Source organism: Pogona vitticeps, chromosome 12 (assembly GCF_051106095.1).
Source record: "Pogona vitticeps strain Pit_001003342236 chromosome 12, PviZW2.1, whole genome shotgun sequence".
NCBI lineage: Eukaryota > Metazoa > Chordata > Lepidosauria > Squamata > Agamidae > Pogona > Pogona vitticeps.
In genome coordinates this window covers 10,385,911-10,402,714 of record NC_135794.1, presented here as the reverse complement: position 1 = coordinate 10,402,714, position 16,804 = coordinate 10,385,911, and the positions used below count along the sequence as shown (strand labels likewise).

Below are 16,804 nucleotides of genomic sequence, written 5' to 3'. Positions count from 1 at the left end.
TGCCTGTTTTAGGCAGGTTCCTCCCCACCCTCCAGGGAAGCTTCCTCTTGTAACGTGTTTTCCTGGCGCAGAAGCGGGGAGAATGACACTCTTGGAGCCAAACGTGGCCCAGACTCCACCAAATCCTGGGTCACAGCAAACAGTCTCCCAGCCAGCCAGTCACAAGAACATTCATGTTAGAACCACACAGACCATAGGCTTATTTCCTCCCACATCACTTCCTCTTTCACACAACGGCCAAACGCCACCAGCAGCAGGATGTTTGGGCAATAGGCCTCTTCTTCTGCTACACAGCAGCATGTTGCATGGGGTCTAGGCACACCCCTTCCCATCATTGGTGAGACTTGCACGCATCTCGCAAACAGAAACAATTCCACACAATTTGACTCTGCGTCATACACACAGGCAGCAATACACTAATTTTACTGGCTCTTAGGCTCTCTGACTACTCAGCACTATAGGCTTCTGAGTACGTGTGCTCTTTCTGCATGTTCAGGACACAACAGTACCTGAGAAACAGATTATATTGTACTACTGAGGATCACAAAATAAAAGATATTTAAGTGCCCCCTTTGTTTTTTTAATTATTATTTAAAAAGTTGTTCTGGCTTACTGAAGCTCTCTAGTATGTGGCTCAATTCATTTGCAAATTTTTGGTTACCAATATTATTTTGCTCTTACCATGCTCCTACTTCACTTTATTTACTAGAGCTAAAGAAATTGAAATAGTGAGATATTTTGTATACCTTGGTTCAATCATCAATCCAGATGCTGCAGCAATCAAAAGATGTCTGTGAAGGGCAGCAATGAAGGAACTAGAAAGATAATCGAGTGGAAGAATGTATCACTGGAGACCAAGAACATCCACACTTGTGCATTTCCAGTCACCACGTATGGGTGTGAAAGTTGGACAGGAAATAAGCTGGCGGGGGGAAAAACTGATTTATTTGAAAGGTGGTGCTGGAAGAGAGCTTGGTGGATACCCTGGACTGCCAGAGAAACAAACAAGTAGATTCTACATCAAATCCAGCCTGAACTATCTCAGGAGGCAAAAATGTTGAAACTGAAGGTGTCCTACGTCGGGCACGTCTTAAGAAGGCAGGATTTTTGGGAAAAGACAATCATGCTGGGAAAGAGGAAGACCAAATATGAGATGGACTGACTTGTTAAAGGAAGCCAGCTCTTATGAAAGACCCCAAGACATCATTTCAGTAGCCAAAGAAGGCCAGGCCACGGACGTGATGGGGAAGCTCCCCACCTGGGAATACGTACTTCAGCACGCGTTCCTTGACCCCAAGGTTCTGTCTAGAAAACACAGCAGGCAAAAGCCAAGTTTGCATAGTTCCAACATTTAATAAACTTTAATCTCTCTAGCGTTATATCCACATCCATTAAATTAAAAAACACTGGCCACAGGAATCGGCTCCTTGTTTAAATTACAAGAAATAATTTGTGCACCAAAAAGTTATAGAAAAAGAGTCCTGGGCAGCCCCATTCTGCCCCAACGGCACAGCCTCCCTCCACCAGGCAGCTCCCCGGGGGGGGGGGGGAAGCCAGCAGAAGCAGCGGCAACCGCCCAGGGGGAGGGCGGGTGGGCAGGCCGGCCAGCAGGCAGGCAGGCAGGCCAACTGACCCACCCCAGGACCAGCGACCGATTGTCATCGAAGAGGACAGAGGGCAAGAAGGCACATGAGGAAAGGTGGAAGCTCCAGTGACTTTGGGCGGATCCAGGGAGGTGCTGGGGACGGCTCAGTGGGTGGGCAGGCAAGCAAGAAGACCCCCTCCCTTCACAGCGGCCCTGTAGGAATACTGCACCCAATCAGGAAGCAGGAAGGAAGAGGGCCCTGTGGGCATCTCCCCCCGCACCCCATGTGGTGCTGCTGGGGGGGGGGCAGACAGGCCAGCCTTCATTCCTCCCAACCCCACTGTCCTGTGTGGGAGAGAAGCCCAGCTCACTTGCCCAGGCACGGGGGGGACAGACAATCTGGACTGAGGAGGTGCTGGGGGGGGAGGCAAGGAGAACTCCAGAGTCCAGGGAGAGAGAAACCTCAGCAGTTATTGCAGGCAGGGGATGGGAGCTGGCATCCTGCCAAGAAGCATGGTCTCCCTCACACACACACCCCCGGCTGCGCCAGACAAGCCGTGGACCTGCAAGAGGGGGAATTCCCCTGCCCGCCCCCAAAGCCACTGCCCTCCATACCCCAAGCAGGAAGGAGGGAGCTCTGCCAAATGCCCCCTCCTACCACAAACGGGGACCCACTGGTCCAGTCTAAAAAAATCACTTTGGTTAGTAAAAACCAGAGGAGGAGTGAGGGGGGAGGCTGAGCAAGGTCTCCAGTAGCAGCAGCTGGCCCCCGACTGCAGGGCCTCTGCCCCGGGTCCCCACACAACCCGAAGCAAAGGGGCGCAAAGATTCATCGGGCCCCTCGGTTTCCCCCCTGCTATGCTGGGGGCCGCAGGCTCATCAAAGGGCACTTTGGTCTCTGATGAAGGCAGTCCTCTCGCCGGCCACCTCCTCCTCTTCCTCCTCGGGCCCTTCCTGCCACACCTCGGAAGGCAGCCCCTTGTAGGCGATGAGGCCCCCGCTCTCCAGGGAGCAGACCTTGACCCCCCTCAGACGGAAACCCGAGCGCAGCTGCAGCACCAGGAACACGGTGACGAACACCAGGACGATGAAGAAGCAGCTGAGGCTGGCCAGCAGGACAGGCAGGTACGAAGAGGTGCTGGCCAGAGTCACGCCCTCTCCCAGGGCAGGAGAGGCCCGGCTGGTCTGCATCTGGTGGGAGCAGCTTTGCTCCTGGCTGTTGTAGTGGGCGTGAGCCGGGCAGGACAAGCACTGGGTGGAGGCCGGCCCCAGGCAGGTGGCACAGGACGGGTGGCAGGGCACGCAGAGGCGAGGGCGCAGGTGGGGGTCCAAGGTGTTCTCCAGCACGGGGGGCTCGGGGTCCGGAGCAAAGCCAGGCGGGCAGGTCTTGAGGCAGCTCTTCTGATGGAGGAAGAAACCCTCTTCGCACACTACAAGGAAGGAAGGAAGGCAAAGAGAGGACGCCCGTCAGCTTCAAGCAGGGCCAACGGGAGCCCAACAGCAGCAGCAGAGGGAGGCAGCTGGGCTTATCTGATGACGCAGGAGGACAGGACAGGACGGCTTGCAGAGGGTGGGGGTGGGACAAAAGAAGTCTCTGCCACGCAGCAGACCTGGATGCACTTCCACGGCATCCGAGACCAGTTCCTTTGCCACCCAAGCAGAGAACCAGCTGAGTAGGAACACTTTCCCCCAGCCGTTCACAAAGAGGGGCTACAGCCAAAAATAAGTGAGGAATGTGTACCATTCCTTTAGCCCTGGATTTAGGCATTCCCGCCTGGGCCTTTCATGCTGAGATGAACTCTATCCAGACAAAAGTGGCAAGCTAAAAACACTCCCTTCGCTTCTGAGAAGCCTCCAGAGGCTGCAATTTGTTGTTCGGGGGCCTCTCTTGGTCCCCCCCCACAAATAGTTTTAGCTACCCGTCCCCCCTTTTTTTTTTAAATCACAAGTGTCTCATTATCCTAAAAAAAAGGTGGAGTGGGAGGGGGCGATACACCATGTTCTGGACAGATTAAGTTAACTGACTCTATTTTGCCCCAAACGAGGGTTTTATCGCTCCAGAAAGACTGAGCACAGTCTGCATCATCCCCATCCCGAACAAGGGCCACATGGATTATTTCAGGACAAACCAGGCAGCCCTGCTTGGCAAGAGTGTTGCTTCCTTCAGACTTACCCACACAGGCCTGGCTAGTAGCCAGTATTTTGCAGCCACTGCCCTCAAACTGGTTGGAGAGGCTGGGGGGCTCGGGGGCTGTCCCGTAGAGGACCAGCGTGAACTTGGTGAGAGTCCCTGTGAGCAGGAGGACAAAACGAAGTCAAGCCAGACGTTATTCCTATGCATGCTCCATTCCGCTCTCCACTTCCCTTTGCCACTAGTGCCCTCTGCTGGGGAACATTTTGGGACCTGCACCACATTCCCCCTACTCTCACTGAAGGCAGCTAAAAAACCCCCAAGATTTCCTAGGATCCCTCTAGCAAAAGTGCTACCTTCACCTAGCTGGATATTTCAGGGCATGACTTTCACCCTCCCCTCCCTTCAAAAGGCTCTACAACAAAGAGGCAAACCACTCCCAGCTCCTTCACCCGTTCCATCCCACCATAAGCGAAAGCAGAGGATTGATCAAGACTGGCAGCTGGCCAAGCTCCCCCCCCCCCCATTTCCAGATGTCCCCCGCTCCACCAGCCAATCAGTCTGGGGCCTCTCAGTGGCAAGGAATTAAATATTGCAAGAGGGAAGAAAACAGCGGCCGTTGGGTGGAGGAAAGCACGCTGCTTGGCCTGGGGGTGGGTGGGTCAGGGGCTGGGAAAACCGACTCCTGGCTATGGGCAGGGGCCTGGAAGGCAGGATTGAGGGCGAGGCGCCGAGAACACTGGGGAAGGAGGGGTTACCGTAGTTGTTGGCTTCGCTGGTGTTCTCGATCTCTAGCACCCACTCCCCAGCGGGATCCTCATCCCACGAATGTGTCGTCATGAAGGCCCAGTCGTTGAAGCCGTCCGCCGAATAGTCGTGGAGCCTGGGTGGCAAGAAGGGCAGGGGGTTGCAGACAGCGCCAGAGGGGGAGGGAGGTGGGCCCGGGGGGGGACTGGAGCAGACCTACCTGGCTGCCAGCAGGGTGGAGCGGGTGCCCATGGGGCTGACCAGGTGGATGGCCAGGTCCCCCCGCCGGTTGTACGAGAGAGTGAGCCGAGCCTGGACGTGCTCCAGCCGGCTGATGTAGCTTGCCTTGCCGCGGCAGGCGTCCACCTTCTGCCGCACCTCGAGACGCTTCCCAATGTCCCTGCGGGGCAGAACCACAGTGAAGACCCCCCTCCTCACAAGGCGCTCTCGGATGGGCAGTCCAGGCGGCAGAAGGGCTGCCCGTGTGAATCAGGCCCAGGCCAGGGCAGAGGAGCACAGGGTTCGAGAGCCACTGGAAGACTGCTCTGTAAGGGGAGGCGAGCTGGGCATGGCTCTAGAAAGAGGTGGGGGGGGGAGAAACACACCTCCAGCTTTTCTTGCCTACTTTGTGGAGCATCAGCCCTAATGCTCTGTTTCATGAGAAGCTGCTTTCATGGCAAGACAGTATGGCACACAAAGGGAAATCACAGAGACGGAGACGGAGCCTCTGGCCTCCAGTTCCTACCCAAGACCCAACTGCAAGGCAGACCCAAAGCAACATGGCCTGTCCTTCTGTGTGTCCCCCCCTCTACGCAAATACACCCTTCCCGTATAAATAATGTCAGTGCCACTCTAGCCCCAGGACTGAGCACAGCTTGGAGGACAAAATGGGCAAAAAGAAGGGAGCGGCCTCTTTCTCTTGCCTCCCCCCCACCAGTCGTATCAACACAGTGGGGAGAGAGAGAGGAATGGCCCACCCAAGTACTTGGAAAGCTCTTCTCTCAGCTCAGGAGGCTGAGGGGGGGGTTGGGGCAGGGCTGGGATGTCATGAGCAAATCCTGCCCAAACAACTAATGCAGATTCACATTCCTAGAAAACTTCAGAAATCATGATTTTATCTATAAAGCATGTCTCATAGCCCTCGGGCACTTTTGTTTTTGCACGGAAAAGGTGGTGAAACGGAAATGAAAAGTACACCTCCAACTACTTTCAGTTCTGTTGCGAGCAGGAGATACCGCACGTGGGGTACGTCTCAGAGGCAGGCAAAATTGGCTGCAGACCCTTCAGAACGGCCGAACCCATATCAAGCCAAGAGGCAGCCACCCACCCCCCACCCCCTTGACCTAATTTCCAGGCCACGGTCTATTTTGGCTGGTCAATGTTGGCTTTATAACTCCGCAAGGAGAAGGGCACAAAATGAAATGGCGTATACAAATCCACGCCCGTAGGCCACGCCTCAAGAAGCCCGGCCTCCCAAGCCGGTTCCAGCCTCTGAAAATGGAGCCCCGTCACTGACACAGAAGGCTAAACTAAGAAGACAGGCTTCTCAGCTCCCGACCCTTCCCTCTCCCCACGTGGGACGTACTTTGGTTCTGTGAGAATGTCAATTATGCACTTCCTCTGAGGTCCCACCGAGGTCCAGTTCTTGGCCAGGGCCACCATAGCTCCAGCATCCAGGAGGCCGTAGCCATAGGAGTGGCTGACTGCAAAGAGAGGCAAACTGGTGGGTACGTGACTCTGTTGAACCTTCTCCCCTCCCACACACATCCACACACACATCCACTCCCTCCCTCTTTCCCACACACAGTCTTGTTTCTAGTTGCCATCTCTCTACCTACCTTTACGACCCACCCCGTTGGTGGCCCAGTCATTCGTGTTGAGGTGGGCAGGTTTGGAGGTCCGAACCACGAGATGCTGCATGTCCCGCCAGGTCAGGTTCTTGCTGCAGAGAGCAGAGAGCTTGGTCACGGGTGGGGACAGGGGCTCCCTTCTCCCTTCCCTGCATGCATCCCCTTCCTTCTCCCCAGCACAGAGGCGGTTAGGCTTCTCCCTGCCACGGCCCCAAAGAGCTCCTCTCGAGCAAGCCCCCCTTACTTGGCCTCCAGAGCAAGCGCGATGATTCCAGCGGCCAAGGGGGCAGACGCAGAGGTCCCCGTGTGTGATTCTGTGCACTTCTGCCGGAGGTCGGTGGTCACCTGTGGAGGCAGGAGAAGAAGGGAAAAGGCCCAGAGTGAGAGGCTACAGCTCCCTGGAGGGCTTGAAAACTCTGAGCTTCACTCCCACTCTGAATATTTCTGTCGCTCCTTGGCTTTTAGAAAGCCACCTTTGTCTGGAAAGGTCTAGAGAAACAGGGCAGAACTTTAGAAAAGGTATCCTTTGCTTACCTAGAACCGAGCTCAGTAAGAGATCTAGGCAGGCAGGCACAGGACATTTCTGACTTTTGAACCCCTACCCATACATGAGTAACTGTGGCAATTTTCGACTTGGACTAGAGTAGAAAGGCTGCAGAGCGGTATGTGTGCATAACTTGCACACGCTGCTATGCCTTGTCCTAGCTTTGTCCCTTAATGTTATGGTGAGTGACATTTAAACTGCTGCACATGGTGAGAGGCTCAGAATAGCCCATTTTACTTTTCCCATTGTTGTTAGCTAACATGGAAGAATTTTTGCATTACTTTAAAGTTCAATTGTGTGACTTTTCTTCTGGGAATTCATACATTTTATGGATTTTTTAAAAAAATGGTAGTGTGAGAAATCACAATTATTATTTCCAACAGACTGGGTTCTAAGAAATCTACAAACACGACTGGTGTCTGGAAAATGTCTTTCCACCTGTCGCCAAAACCTTCATATCTTTCTCTGCCTCCCTCGGAATAGGCTAATAAATTACCAGCAGAGGGAGCATACAGTACTCATCCCTCCTACAGTCCACCCTTTGGCTTTGCTGAGTGGATATCAACTCCAGAAAACTAAGCATAGAAAGACTTTTTGGGTCAACTCAGAGGTCACAATGAATGTGGCAGCCTTCACCTTTCTTTATTAGGTTACAGACTGTGGAAGGGAAAATAGTAAAACTGACTCGACTATGAAGTCACAAAGTTGGCATCATCATTCTTCAAAGGAGAGGCTTGCAGTCTTGTTTTGAACTACAGAAACGAACATGCTTAATGCATTGAACTGGTGCTGTTACAAATTCCATAGCCCCTACCTTTCTGGGGCTTCCCTAGAAAAAGCCACCGCCTGACTGCACAAACAAGGTTTCTGCAGTCAAGAGTCCAGTTCTTCACTCACTGAGTTCATTACGTGCCTACCTCTGAGTTTGTCCCTTGTTCCGCTAGAGAGGCCTGCCACCCGCTTCCTGGGTCTGTGTCACACACCTATATACCCATTCAGTCTCTTCATGTATGGCAGTTCAAAGGGCCAAGAAGAGCCTTGGTCTAGGAATCAATGCTCCAGGGAAACTGGGTGGGTCCAGTCTGTCTCTCCTCCCTCCCTCCCTCCAGCCTGCCTTCCCCCTGGGGGTGTTTGTAAGGAGCAAAGCACACCTACTTCCTCATGAGCCAGGGGAAGTTCAGCAAACCCTCCCCCAAGTTTGCAAAGAGCCCTCTCGGCACCATTAGAGACAGAACGAGCCCCATGCAGCCGAAGAACAGGGCGCCCCTAACCGCAACCCCTAGCCTTGGGGTGGGGACGGGACTCACAATCTGCTTCTCGTTTTGGCTGCCGCTGCTGTAGGTCGTGGCCAGAGTGGAGGAGCAGGCCTCGCTGTACCAGGGAACATTGCCGTACTGGGTGGTGCTGCTGATGGAGAGCGTGTAGATGCTGTTCGTGTAGCCGTCGCAGTTGCAGCTGTCGTGCTCCCGGCCGCCGTTCCCAGAGGCCCAGACAAAGATGGAGCCCAGCCCGTTGCGGCCCTGTGGGAAGGCGACAGTGAGGGGTGGGAAGCAGGGGGGCAGGCAGGGAAGGGGACCTGGGATCAACACTGTCATCGGCCCTGCTCGCTTGCCTGGCTGACCCCTCGGTAAAAGGCCTCCTCAGCCAACCGGGCTGGGCCATCCACCGTCTTGCCATCATCCTCAGGGCCCCAGCTGGCACTGTAGATGTGAATGTGGTTGGGGTTCAGGCCCAGCGAGCGGGCTTCCACAGAATCCGTCACTTCCCCGTCCAACATCCGGACACCTAAGAGAAAGAGAGGCCGTCACGGGCGTCCCAAGGACCCGGCGGAAGCCGGCTGGAGACCAACACCCTCTTCTTCATCCCCGCCCCAAGAGTGGCGGAGGGAGCTGCTCCTCCCAACTGGCCGCTTACCTCCAATTCTGGCATTGTACGCCACGCCCACGCCACAAATGCCATTGTTGGCCACGGCCGCTACCTCCCCCGCACACCGTGTGCCATGCCTACAACCGGAGAGAGGGACATCAGAAGGTAAGAGCGGGCCTTTGCAAGGCAGCCGTGGGGAAGGGGCCAGCCCGCCACCCCTTCTGCCTCCTGACTCCCTAAACCTCCCATCTCACCATTATTCAGGAGGCGGCACCCTCAGCGACCCTGGTATTCCAGTGACAGCAGAGCATCTTACCCGAGCCGCCTCCTCAACAAGCTCCAGGGGCTCACAGACTCGACCCCACCCATCCTCCCCCTCACCTGTTGTCGTTCATTTGCGTGTAGCGCGGTTGAGGGTCAGAGTCTTGGTCATTCACGTCAAAGCTGGCTGCTGGGTCCTGCAGAAGCAATAGCCCAGGGTCACCTCGTTTCCTGACAGAAATGTGCTCCTGCCCCACACACCCAGCTCGGGTGGCAAGAGGCCTCCCAACAGCTCCAGCGGCAGGGCCAGCCCCCAAGAGTCCAAGGCTCATGGCCTTTCCCTCGTGGGGTCCAAGAGACACAGAGAGGGGGCCACAAGCTGCCTGGAGCAGACACAGACACTCATGCACCCCGTGAACACTGGTCTATTCAGAAGGACTGCCGGGCCTTTGGGGAAAACAGAGACCAGGCCATGGGGAGAGGCAGGTCAAGGAGCGTCTGATGGGGACACATCTCCGAAGAGGGCCTTCTCTGTGGCTGTGCCCAGACTTTGGAACTCCCTCCTACAGGAAGCCAGACTGGCTCCATCTTGGCTGTCCTTCCACAAGCAGGCAAAGACCTTTCTCCTCAGGCAAACTTTCCCTCAGCGACTGGCTGCCTGAGTGGGATTTTTTGATGAATTGTTATGCATTGCTGCTTTGACCGTTTTTAGCATTGCTTGTGTTTACCATTTCTTAGAGTGATATTTGTTTGTTCCTTTTTAATATTTGTATACTTATTGTTCTTCTATGTGGCCTCTGTGAAGCCACACAACTGGATTTAAACTAAACCCAGTTGTGTGGCTTCCCAGAGGACCACTAGAAGAACCATAGTTACAGGTAGGTAACTACCCTTTTTTAGCTTTAATATTGTCTTTTAACGATGTAAGCTGCCTTTTTATACTCATTATTCTTAGCTTGAAATATTGTCTTTTAATTATGCCAACCACCATTGTATACTCATTGTTTTCCTCTTTAAATACTGTATTTCAATGATGTAAGGCACCTTAGGTTCTTTTAAAGGGGAAAAGGGAGACAAAAATATTAAATAAACAAAAATATTAAATTAAATAAATAAAAAGGAGAACACGACATGAGGGCAGATCCTGGTGAGGGCTAATTGTTAGGAGCAGCCTAGAGAAGCTTTGTTTTGCCCTTTCTTGTCTCTACTCACGTAGTTGGCTTCTAGATCTGGGTGGTTCTTCTCAATGCCGTCATCCAAAATGGACACTACGATGCCACGGCCCGTGTAGCCCTGTTGCCAGGCCTCTTCCACATTCAGATCTCTCCGGTTCCCGTTGGACTAAAAGGGGAAAAAGAGCAGGGAGCTCTTCACCACAGCCACGGCTATGCCAAGAACGCCAGCCTTTACTGGAACTGCTGAAAAAGGGGGCCCTTCAAACATGTCTTACTCTAAAGTGTCAGATGAAGAATAACCAAAACTAGCTGTCACAATAAAAGAAAAAAATGTAAGAACTTGGGAATCTAACAAATTGAAAAGTGTTAATTGTATTTAACAGAAGATACATGAATATACAATGACTCTACACAATGATTCTACTCACTGGTCAACCAGCCTTTCAGAAAACTGGCAACATGACCAGGGGAGCACCCGACAAAAGAATAATAAATTAAAGCCATTAAACTCTGATCAAAAAGTGATTTAAGTCACGGAAAAGTGTGGAATTGAATTACACAAAATGAAAAATGTCTCTGAAGTTTTTACTTAGCAAAAATAATATATAATATATATATTCTGTGGAAGACAGAGATGTGCAACAGGAGTGGAACTTGGTGCCAAGATTTTGCCCCCAGCTGCTGTCGGGGACAACTGGAAACGGTAAAAAATTGAGGGTGGGAGTGATGGTGCTGTGTGCCTCAAGAAAAAGATGTAACGGGACAACCACTTCTGATTTTTTTTCTCTGTTCCTGCTGGCCCCCAAGTGCAGAGAAGCCTCCCCCCACAACAGTCCCCCCCCCCGGGGGAAAGGCTTGTCTCTGGGGCTGGGACATCTTATGGGGCCACTCCAAATTGGATTAGGTTACATGGTCAATCCCAAATTTAAAACCTATGCATTAAAAAAAAAGTAATACAATTCCATTTCATTGGAATATGTTACAATGTTTTTTTCAAAAGCATGATCCAGCATTTATCTAATTATGCATGAAAGGTTGAAGCTTTGTGTTTATACTTGGGGTACAGCGTGGTCGGATTTGCTAAACCCTATAAATAAATAATCTGTTAAATCTTGATAAGTAAGGCTGTAAACCTAAATTTATGGGACAGCTATTAGCATTAACAACATGATAATCTCACTACAAAAACGTACAGAATTGTCTTTAAATTTTTATGTTCCTTTCCCATAATGTTCACTGATCAACATTCAACCACCATTCAAACCCCAACTTTTAAAAAACAGATGTTAGAAAAAAGTTTAATTAAGTAGTAGAAAACTGCACACAAGTACTGAAATGAGATTATTTGTCAACAGATGTTCAATATCACCTTCTTTAAACACAAAAGGCCCTGTTGTTAGCAGCCTTGCTCTAGCCAGTCTTTCAAATAAGATGCCATGGCTACTTTGTTTGAATCAATCCATCAGTTCCTACTTCCTTCAATTTTTCCTAGCGGAGTAATTTCTAAACAATGACAAACGGCAAACAATAATGAAAAAAGAAAGAAAGAAGGATTTCTGTTCTTGCTTTAGAAGCATAATAAAATCACACATGAACTTGAGATTCCACTGAATATCCCTTTAAAAAAATCGCTTAACCGAAGCCCATTATGAAACTTATAATTCTGAAATTACAACAAAAAATTGAGTTAAAAACAGTAATGTATCGTTTTCTTTTTTCTTTCTTTCTTTTTTTGTTTTGCAACTCCCTTCAATTCTGATCAATTGATTATAGCTCCATCTTGGCTTCTTTTCTCATTCTTGTTTTTTTAGAAAGCTTTTCTAAGGCAAGAGATTTCTTTCAGATGTCTTCTTTTCTTCTTTATGTTCATATTTACTCTACAGTGGACGCTCTACTTACGGAATTAATCCGTATTGGAACAGTGGCTGCAAGTCGAAAAGTCTGTAAATCGAATCTCCATTGACCTACAATGCATTAAAAACCGATTAATCCCATAACTGGCGGTTTTTATTCTATTTTTGTTCCATTTTGGGGTTTTTTCTGGTCTGTAAGTCGATTCTCCGGCTGCAAGTCGAATCTAAATTTTGCGGCCAGAGAAGTCTGTAACTCGAAAAGTCTGTAAGTCGAGCCGTCTGTAAGTCGAGGGTCCACTGTACTCAGAGTCCCTGCAAGCTTGTGAGCAGATCGTGAACAGGAGTAAACAGGGGTGATTTGCATAGAGCTGGTAGAAGAGACAAAAGAGAGTGAGGCTGATGGTTTGTCCCAGCTGTTTGGAGGTTTATTTGTACATTTGTAGCTCTTCGTTTGACAGTACCTGCATGCTCTGCCTCCAAGCCCATAGGACTGGAGGAGGGGCTACAGAATTGAGGGGAACTGAGTCACTGACTTGATTGAAGGAGGAATTAGCAGCTGTCAGGTGTATAGAGTCCGTGCAAATTTGTGGGTAAGCAATTATGAATGGATTAAACAAATAGGGGCATACTCCATGGCCATTCAAAGAGGAGGTCAAGAATGTTGTTCCAACAAATTTATACAGACAAGACAGATGAACATCAACAGAGCTTTTGAGATGACCTGCAAAATCTGTGGCATGATTCTCTTCCTGCCTGAGGATGTAGAAACCTACACCTGCAGTCAGCACAAGCTCTACGCCCTGCTCGGGAAAAAAGGTGCTGCAACTGGAGGACGGCCTCCAACAAGTCCCATCACGGAAAATGAACCTTTCAGGCTGAGCTGACCAGATTCTCCTAGGAAAGCAACAGAGGGAAGAAGCCTCTGAAGAGGAAGAATACTAAGTGTAGGTCTGATGGCAATTTTTAGAATATATATTTTAATTGCATTTTAATTATTTTGCCCTTTTATTTTGCCTTTTTATTGTATTTTAAATGCTGTAAGCCGCCCAGAGACCTTCAGGTAGTGTGGGCGGCATATAAGTTAGTTAGTTAGTTAGTTAGTTAGTTAGTTAGTTAGTTAGTTAGTTAGTTAGTTAGTTAGTTAGTTAGTTAGTTAGTTAGTTAGTTAGTTAGTTAGTTAGTTAGTTAGTTAGTTAGTTAGTTAGTTAGTTAGTTAGTTAGTTAGTTAGTTAGTTAGTTAGTTAGTTAGTTAGTTAAGGAAGGAAGGAAGGAAGGAAGGAAGGAAGGAAGGAAGGAAGGAAGGAAGGAAGGAAGGAAGGAAGGAAGGAAGGAAGGAAGGAAGGAAGGAAGGAAGGAAGGAAGGAAGGAAGGAAGTGTTGTGGCAAGGACTTGGAGGAATGCAACACAAAAGAAGCAGGACAATGGCAGGTTGTTATGTCCTTGGAATTACAGAATTAACACCCTACTCTCCTCACAGACAGCGAGTCTGAACTGCTGAAACAGGGACAAGAACAGGACACGGCACAAAGCAGCTGCAGATAATGCTGTGGGTGGGTGGGTGGGTGGGTGGAAGGAAAATCAGTAGGCTTGAGGAGTCCTGGCAAGATCTCTGTCACATTTTTGAGTCTTCACCTCAGGGAGATGGCCCACCTTCTGTGGGAACAAATGTTACACTGCGATTATGAATCTGTGGGTGGGAAGGTGAAGGACCTTGGCATTTTCACCACTTCCACCTGTTGAAATGACTGTGGGTGGCGCAGGAAGAAACCAGCGAACTGAAGTGAACAACTGCTGTCAAGAAAACGGTGGTTTCCCTGAAGTCCATGCTTCCCTGAAGGACGACTCATGGTGAGTGATGGACAGCATCTTATGGCTATTGGGGAATATGTATTTGTTAGGAGTCAAGCCGACTTGCTCAGAAGGATTTTAAACTGAATCCTGCAGCAGAAGGGGGGGTGCTCTTCCAGAGGACAGAAGTTGCCAAAAGTTAAGACATGCAATAGAAACTAGGATGGTAAAACATGAACTCATCAGTGAATGGGAAAATATGGCAGTAGCTATAGGAAATGACAATGCCAATACACGGATCATGGGAAACAAACATGTTGAGCTTGAATGCTTCACACTGGCATGATTGCAGAAAGCTGGTGGGGGTGAGACCCATGACCGGAATGTAATTATTGAAATGTAACTTATTCAAAACAGAGTAAACAGGAAGGACAGAGGAGTAGCACCCTGTTAAGTAGAGGATGTGCATAATTGTGAGCAGATTGATGATTAAGAGCATAGATAGAACACTGGTGGTGAGCATTTGATAAAAATGAGGGGAGGCAAAACCAACATTAACATAACTATGGGGGTCTGCTACAGACCTCCTAGCCATCACAAAGATTTTTAGACAATGCCTTTTTAGACCTTGCCGCTCTGGAAAGATGCAGTAGTAATGGGAATATTCAACTACTGTGATAATAATGATGTGCTTTCAATCAGTTCTGACCCTTTCAGGATTTTCTAGGTACAGAGCACTCTACAGTGGTTTTCCATTCCCCTCTTCTAGGGGGCACCCTGGGACTCTACAGCTTGCCCAAGAACACACAGGCTGGCTCTACTTCCAGGAGGCAACGTGGAGAATCAAATTCCCAACCTCTGGCTCTGCAGCCAGATACTTCAACCAATGGGCTATCAAGTCAGCGTCAAGAATATAAGGTCCAACGAATTCCTCCCTGGCATAATTTTCCTCAAGGTGGAACAAGAGACAAGATCAGCTATCCTGCAGAGAAGAATTGGCTGAATGAGATGGACATCGTGGAAAGTTGTGAATGGCAGTGACCATACGCTTCTAGGATTTATTACATTGAGGAAAAAGAAAGCTGAATTATGTCCACTCCGGACTTTCAGAAATCTTATTTCAATAAATGTAAGGAAATATTCGGTCAGATCTCAGACAGAAAAGCTCATGAGGAAAGAAGTCCACAAATGGACGGAGTTTCTCAAGGGCAAGATACTGAAGGCACAATCATAAGTAATTTCCGTGAGAAAGAGAACTGAGAGACATCTAAAGTAACCAGGGAAGCTGCATAAGGAGCTTTCAGACGAGTTAAGCCTTAAAAGGGGGCATGTATAAGAAATGGGACAAGGGGTAAATCACCAAGTAAGATTATAAACGAGTAGCCAATATTTGTAAGGAGACGGTGAGGAGGTTTAAAGCTCTCCAAATGAGCTCAAACTTGCAAGAGATTAAAAATAACTAAGAGGGATTTTTTTGGTTATGTTTGGAGCAAGAAGAAGGAATGGGTAGGTCTGCTGCGTGGAGAGGATGGAGAAATACTAATCGGTGTTAGAGAGAAGGCAGAACTGCTGAACATTCTGCCTCCATTTTCTCTCAAAAGGAAAACAATGTTCAATTTAATGCAAGTAGAATGAAGGAGGCAGCAAGTGGGTTGTTGCTCAAGATAAGAGGTGGTAAAGGAACACCTAGCTACTCTGAATGAATTCAGGTCCACAGGGCCAGATAAGTTGCATAATAAAGGAATTTGTACATCTAACAACTGAAGTCACTGAAGCCTAAAGGTGGGCAAAAGTTCTTCAAAGAGGAGGAAAAAAGAGGATCCAGACAACTCCTGAATGGGCAGTTTGACTTGGGTATCAGGAAAACTCTAGAATAGATAAATGGTCTGTTCAGTTTAGAAAAAGCACTAAAATCTAGCATATTTTGCTCAAAAATATGTCATGCCAAACTAATCCTATCATTTTCTTTTTAAATAAAAGCTCTGTATATCAGAGGAAAGTTTTGGGCATAGCATATTTTGTTTTCATCGTGCATGTGCCCAAGAGTGCACCTCCGCATGGCACCTCCCACCTTCCTCAGAGGCTCAGCCAGTCCGCGGTCCCAAAAAAGGTTGGGGACCGCTGGACTAGACCAGTGGTTATTAACCTTGGGTTACTCAGGTGTTTGTGAACTGCAACTCCCAGAAACCCCAGCCAGCACAGCTGATGGTGAAGGCTTCTGGGAGTTGTAGTCCAAAAACACCCGAGTAGCCCAAAGTTAAGAACCACTGGGCTAGACGATACTTATTGCTGGGTGGCCTTTGTGCCCAAAGAGTACTCACCAATGGTTTCCCATCACCCTGGAGAGAAACGACAAGCAGGATACCACAGGGGGTCTGTCCTGTGTCCAAAGTGGTTCAACTTCTTTGTAAATGAGGAAGATGTGGGGCAGAGGGCATATTTAACAAATTTGCAGATGACATCAAGATCGGCACCAAAACAAGATCTTATAGAGAAGATACAAGAAACAGCGGAAATGGACATTTTATCAGAAGTGATGAAGGACTATCCTCTACAAAAGGCAACTGAAAGATGGGACTTATTCTACAAATGGTTTGAGTCATCAGACATCGCTTGAAGAACATGCGTTAAAATGAGAACTTAAATCTGGAAGGCAGAAAATAATAAAAAGAGCAATTTGGAATTTTGATATGGCAATATGTATAGAATGGATGTTAGTATGTCATTGTTTCTCCTCTTCTCCTTTTCCCCTTAACCTCAATCCCTTTTTCCTTGCTGTTACCCTTTGTTAAAAATAAAATATAAATTAAAAAAGAAAAAAAGATCAGTTAATACATCGGAAGACAGATGCAGGATTCAAGGTGACTTCAACACATGAGGGAACTGGGCCAAAGCATCCAAAATTATTTATCAACAGGGAGAACTGTTTAGGCAGGAAAATGTGATCCACAAATATAGCTAGGATGACAGGATTCCACACCTGCAGCAACATGTCCAATTCTGG

At 49.0% G+C, this 16,804-nt stretch overlaps 1 protein-coding gene across 2 annotated transcripts in view; it reads right to left on the bottom strand.

Annotated features, from left to right (window-relative positions):
- Window positions 1–1,333: 1,333 nt before the first annotated feature.
- FURIN (furin, paired basic amino acid cleaving enzyme) overlaps window positions 1,334–16,804 on the bottom strand; it is a 28,763-nt gene continuing 13,292 nt past the window's right edge. For both annotated transcript variants that reach the window (XM_072982269.2, XM_072982270.2), the window contains exons 5-16: window positions 10,197–10,325; window positions 9,105–9,181; window positions 8,772–8,860; window positions 8,470–8,642; window positions 8,165–8,377; window positions 6,558–6,658; window positions 6,302–6,405; window positions 6,049–6,166; window positions 4,684–4,863; window positions 4,475–4,599; window positions 3,759–3,875; window positions 1,334–3,015 (exon numbers count right to left, since the gene is read on the bottom strand). In XM_072982269.2, the coding sequence (XP_072838370.1) occupies window positions 2,465–3,015; window positions 3,759–3,875; window positions 4,475–4,599; window positions 4,684–4,863; window positions 6,049–6,166; window positions 6,302–6,405; window positions 6,558–6,658; window positions 8,165–8,377; window positions 8,470–8,642; window positions 8,772–8,860; window positions 9,105–9,181; window positions 10,197–10,325 (1,977 nt within the window). In that variant the 3' untranslated portion in view covers window positions 1,334–2,464. The remainder of the gene's footprint in view (window positions 3,016–3,758; window positions 3,876–4,474; window positions 4,600–4,683; window positions 4,864–6,048; window positions 6,167–6,301; window positions 6,406–6,557; window positions 6,659–8,164; window positions 8,378–8,469; window positions 8,643–8,771; window positions 8,861–9,104; window positions 9,182–10,196; window positions 10,326–16,804) is intronic.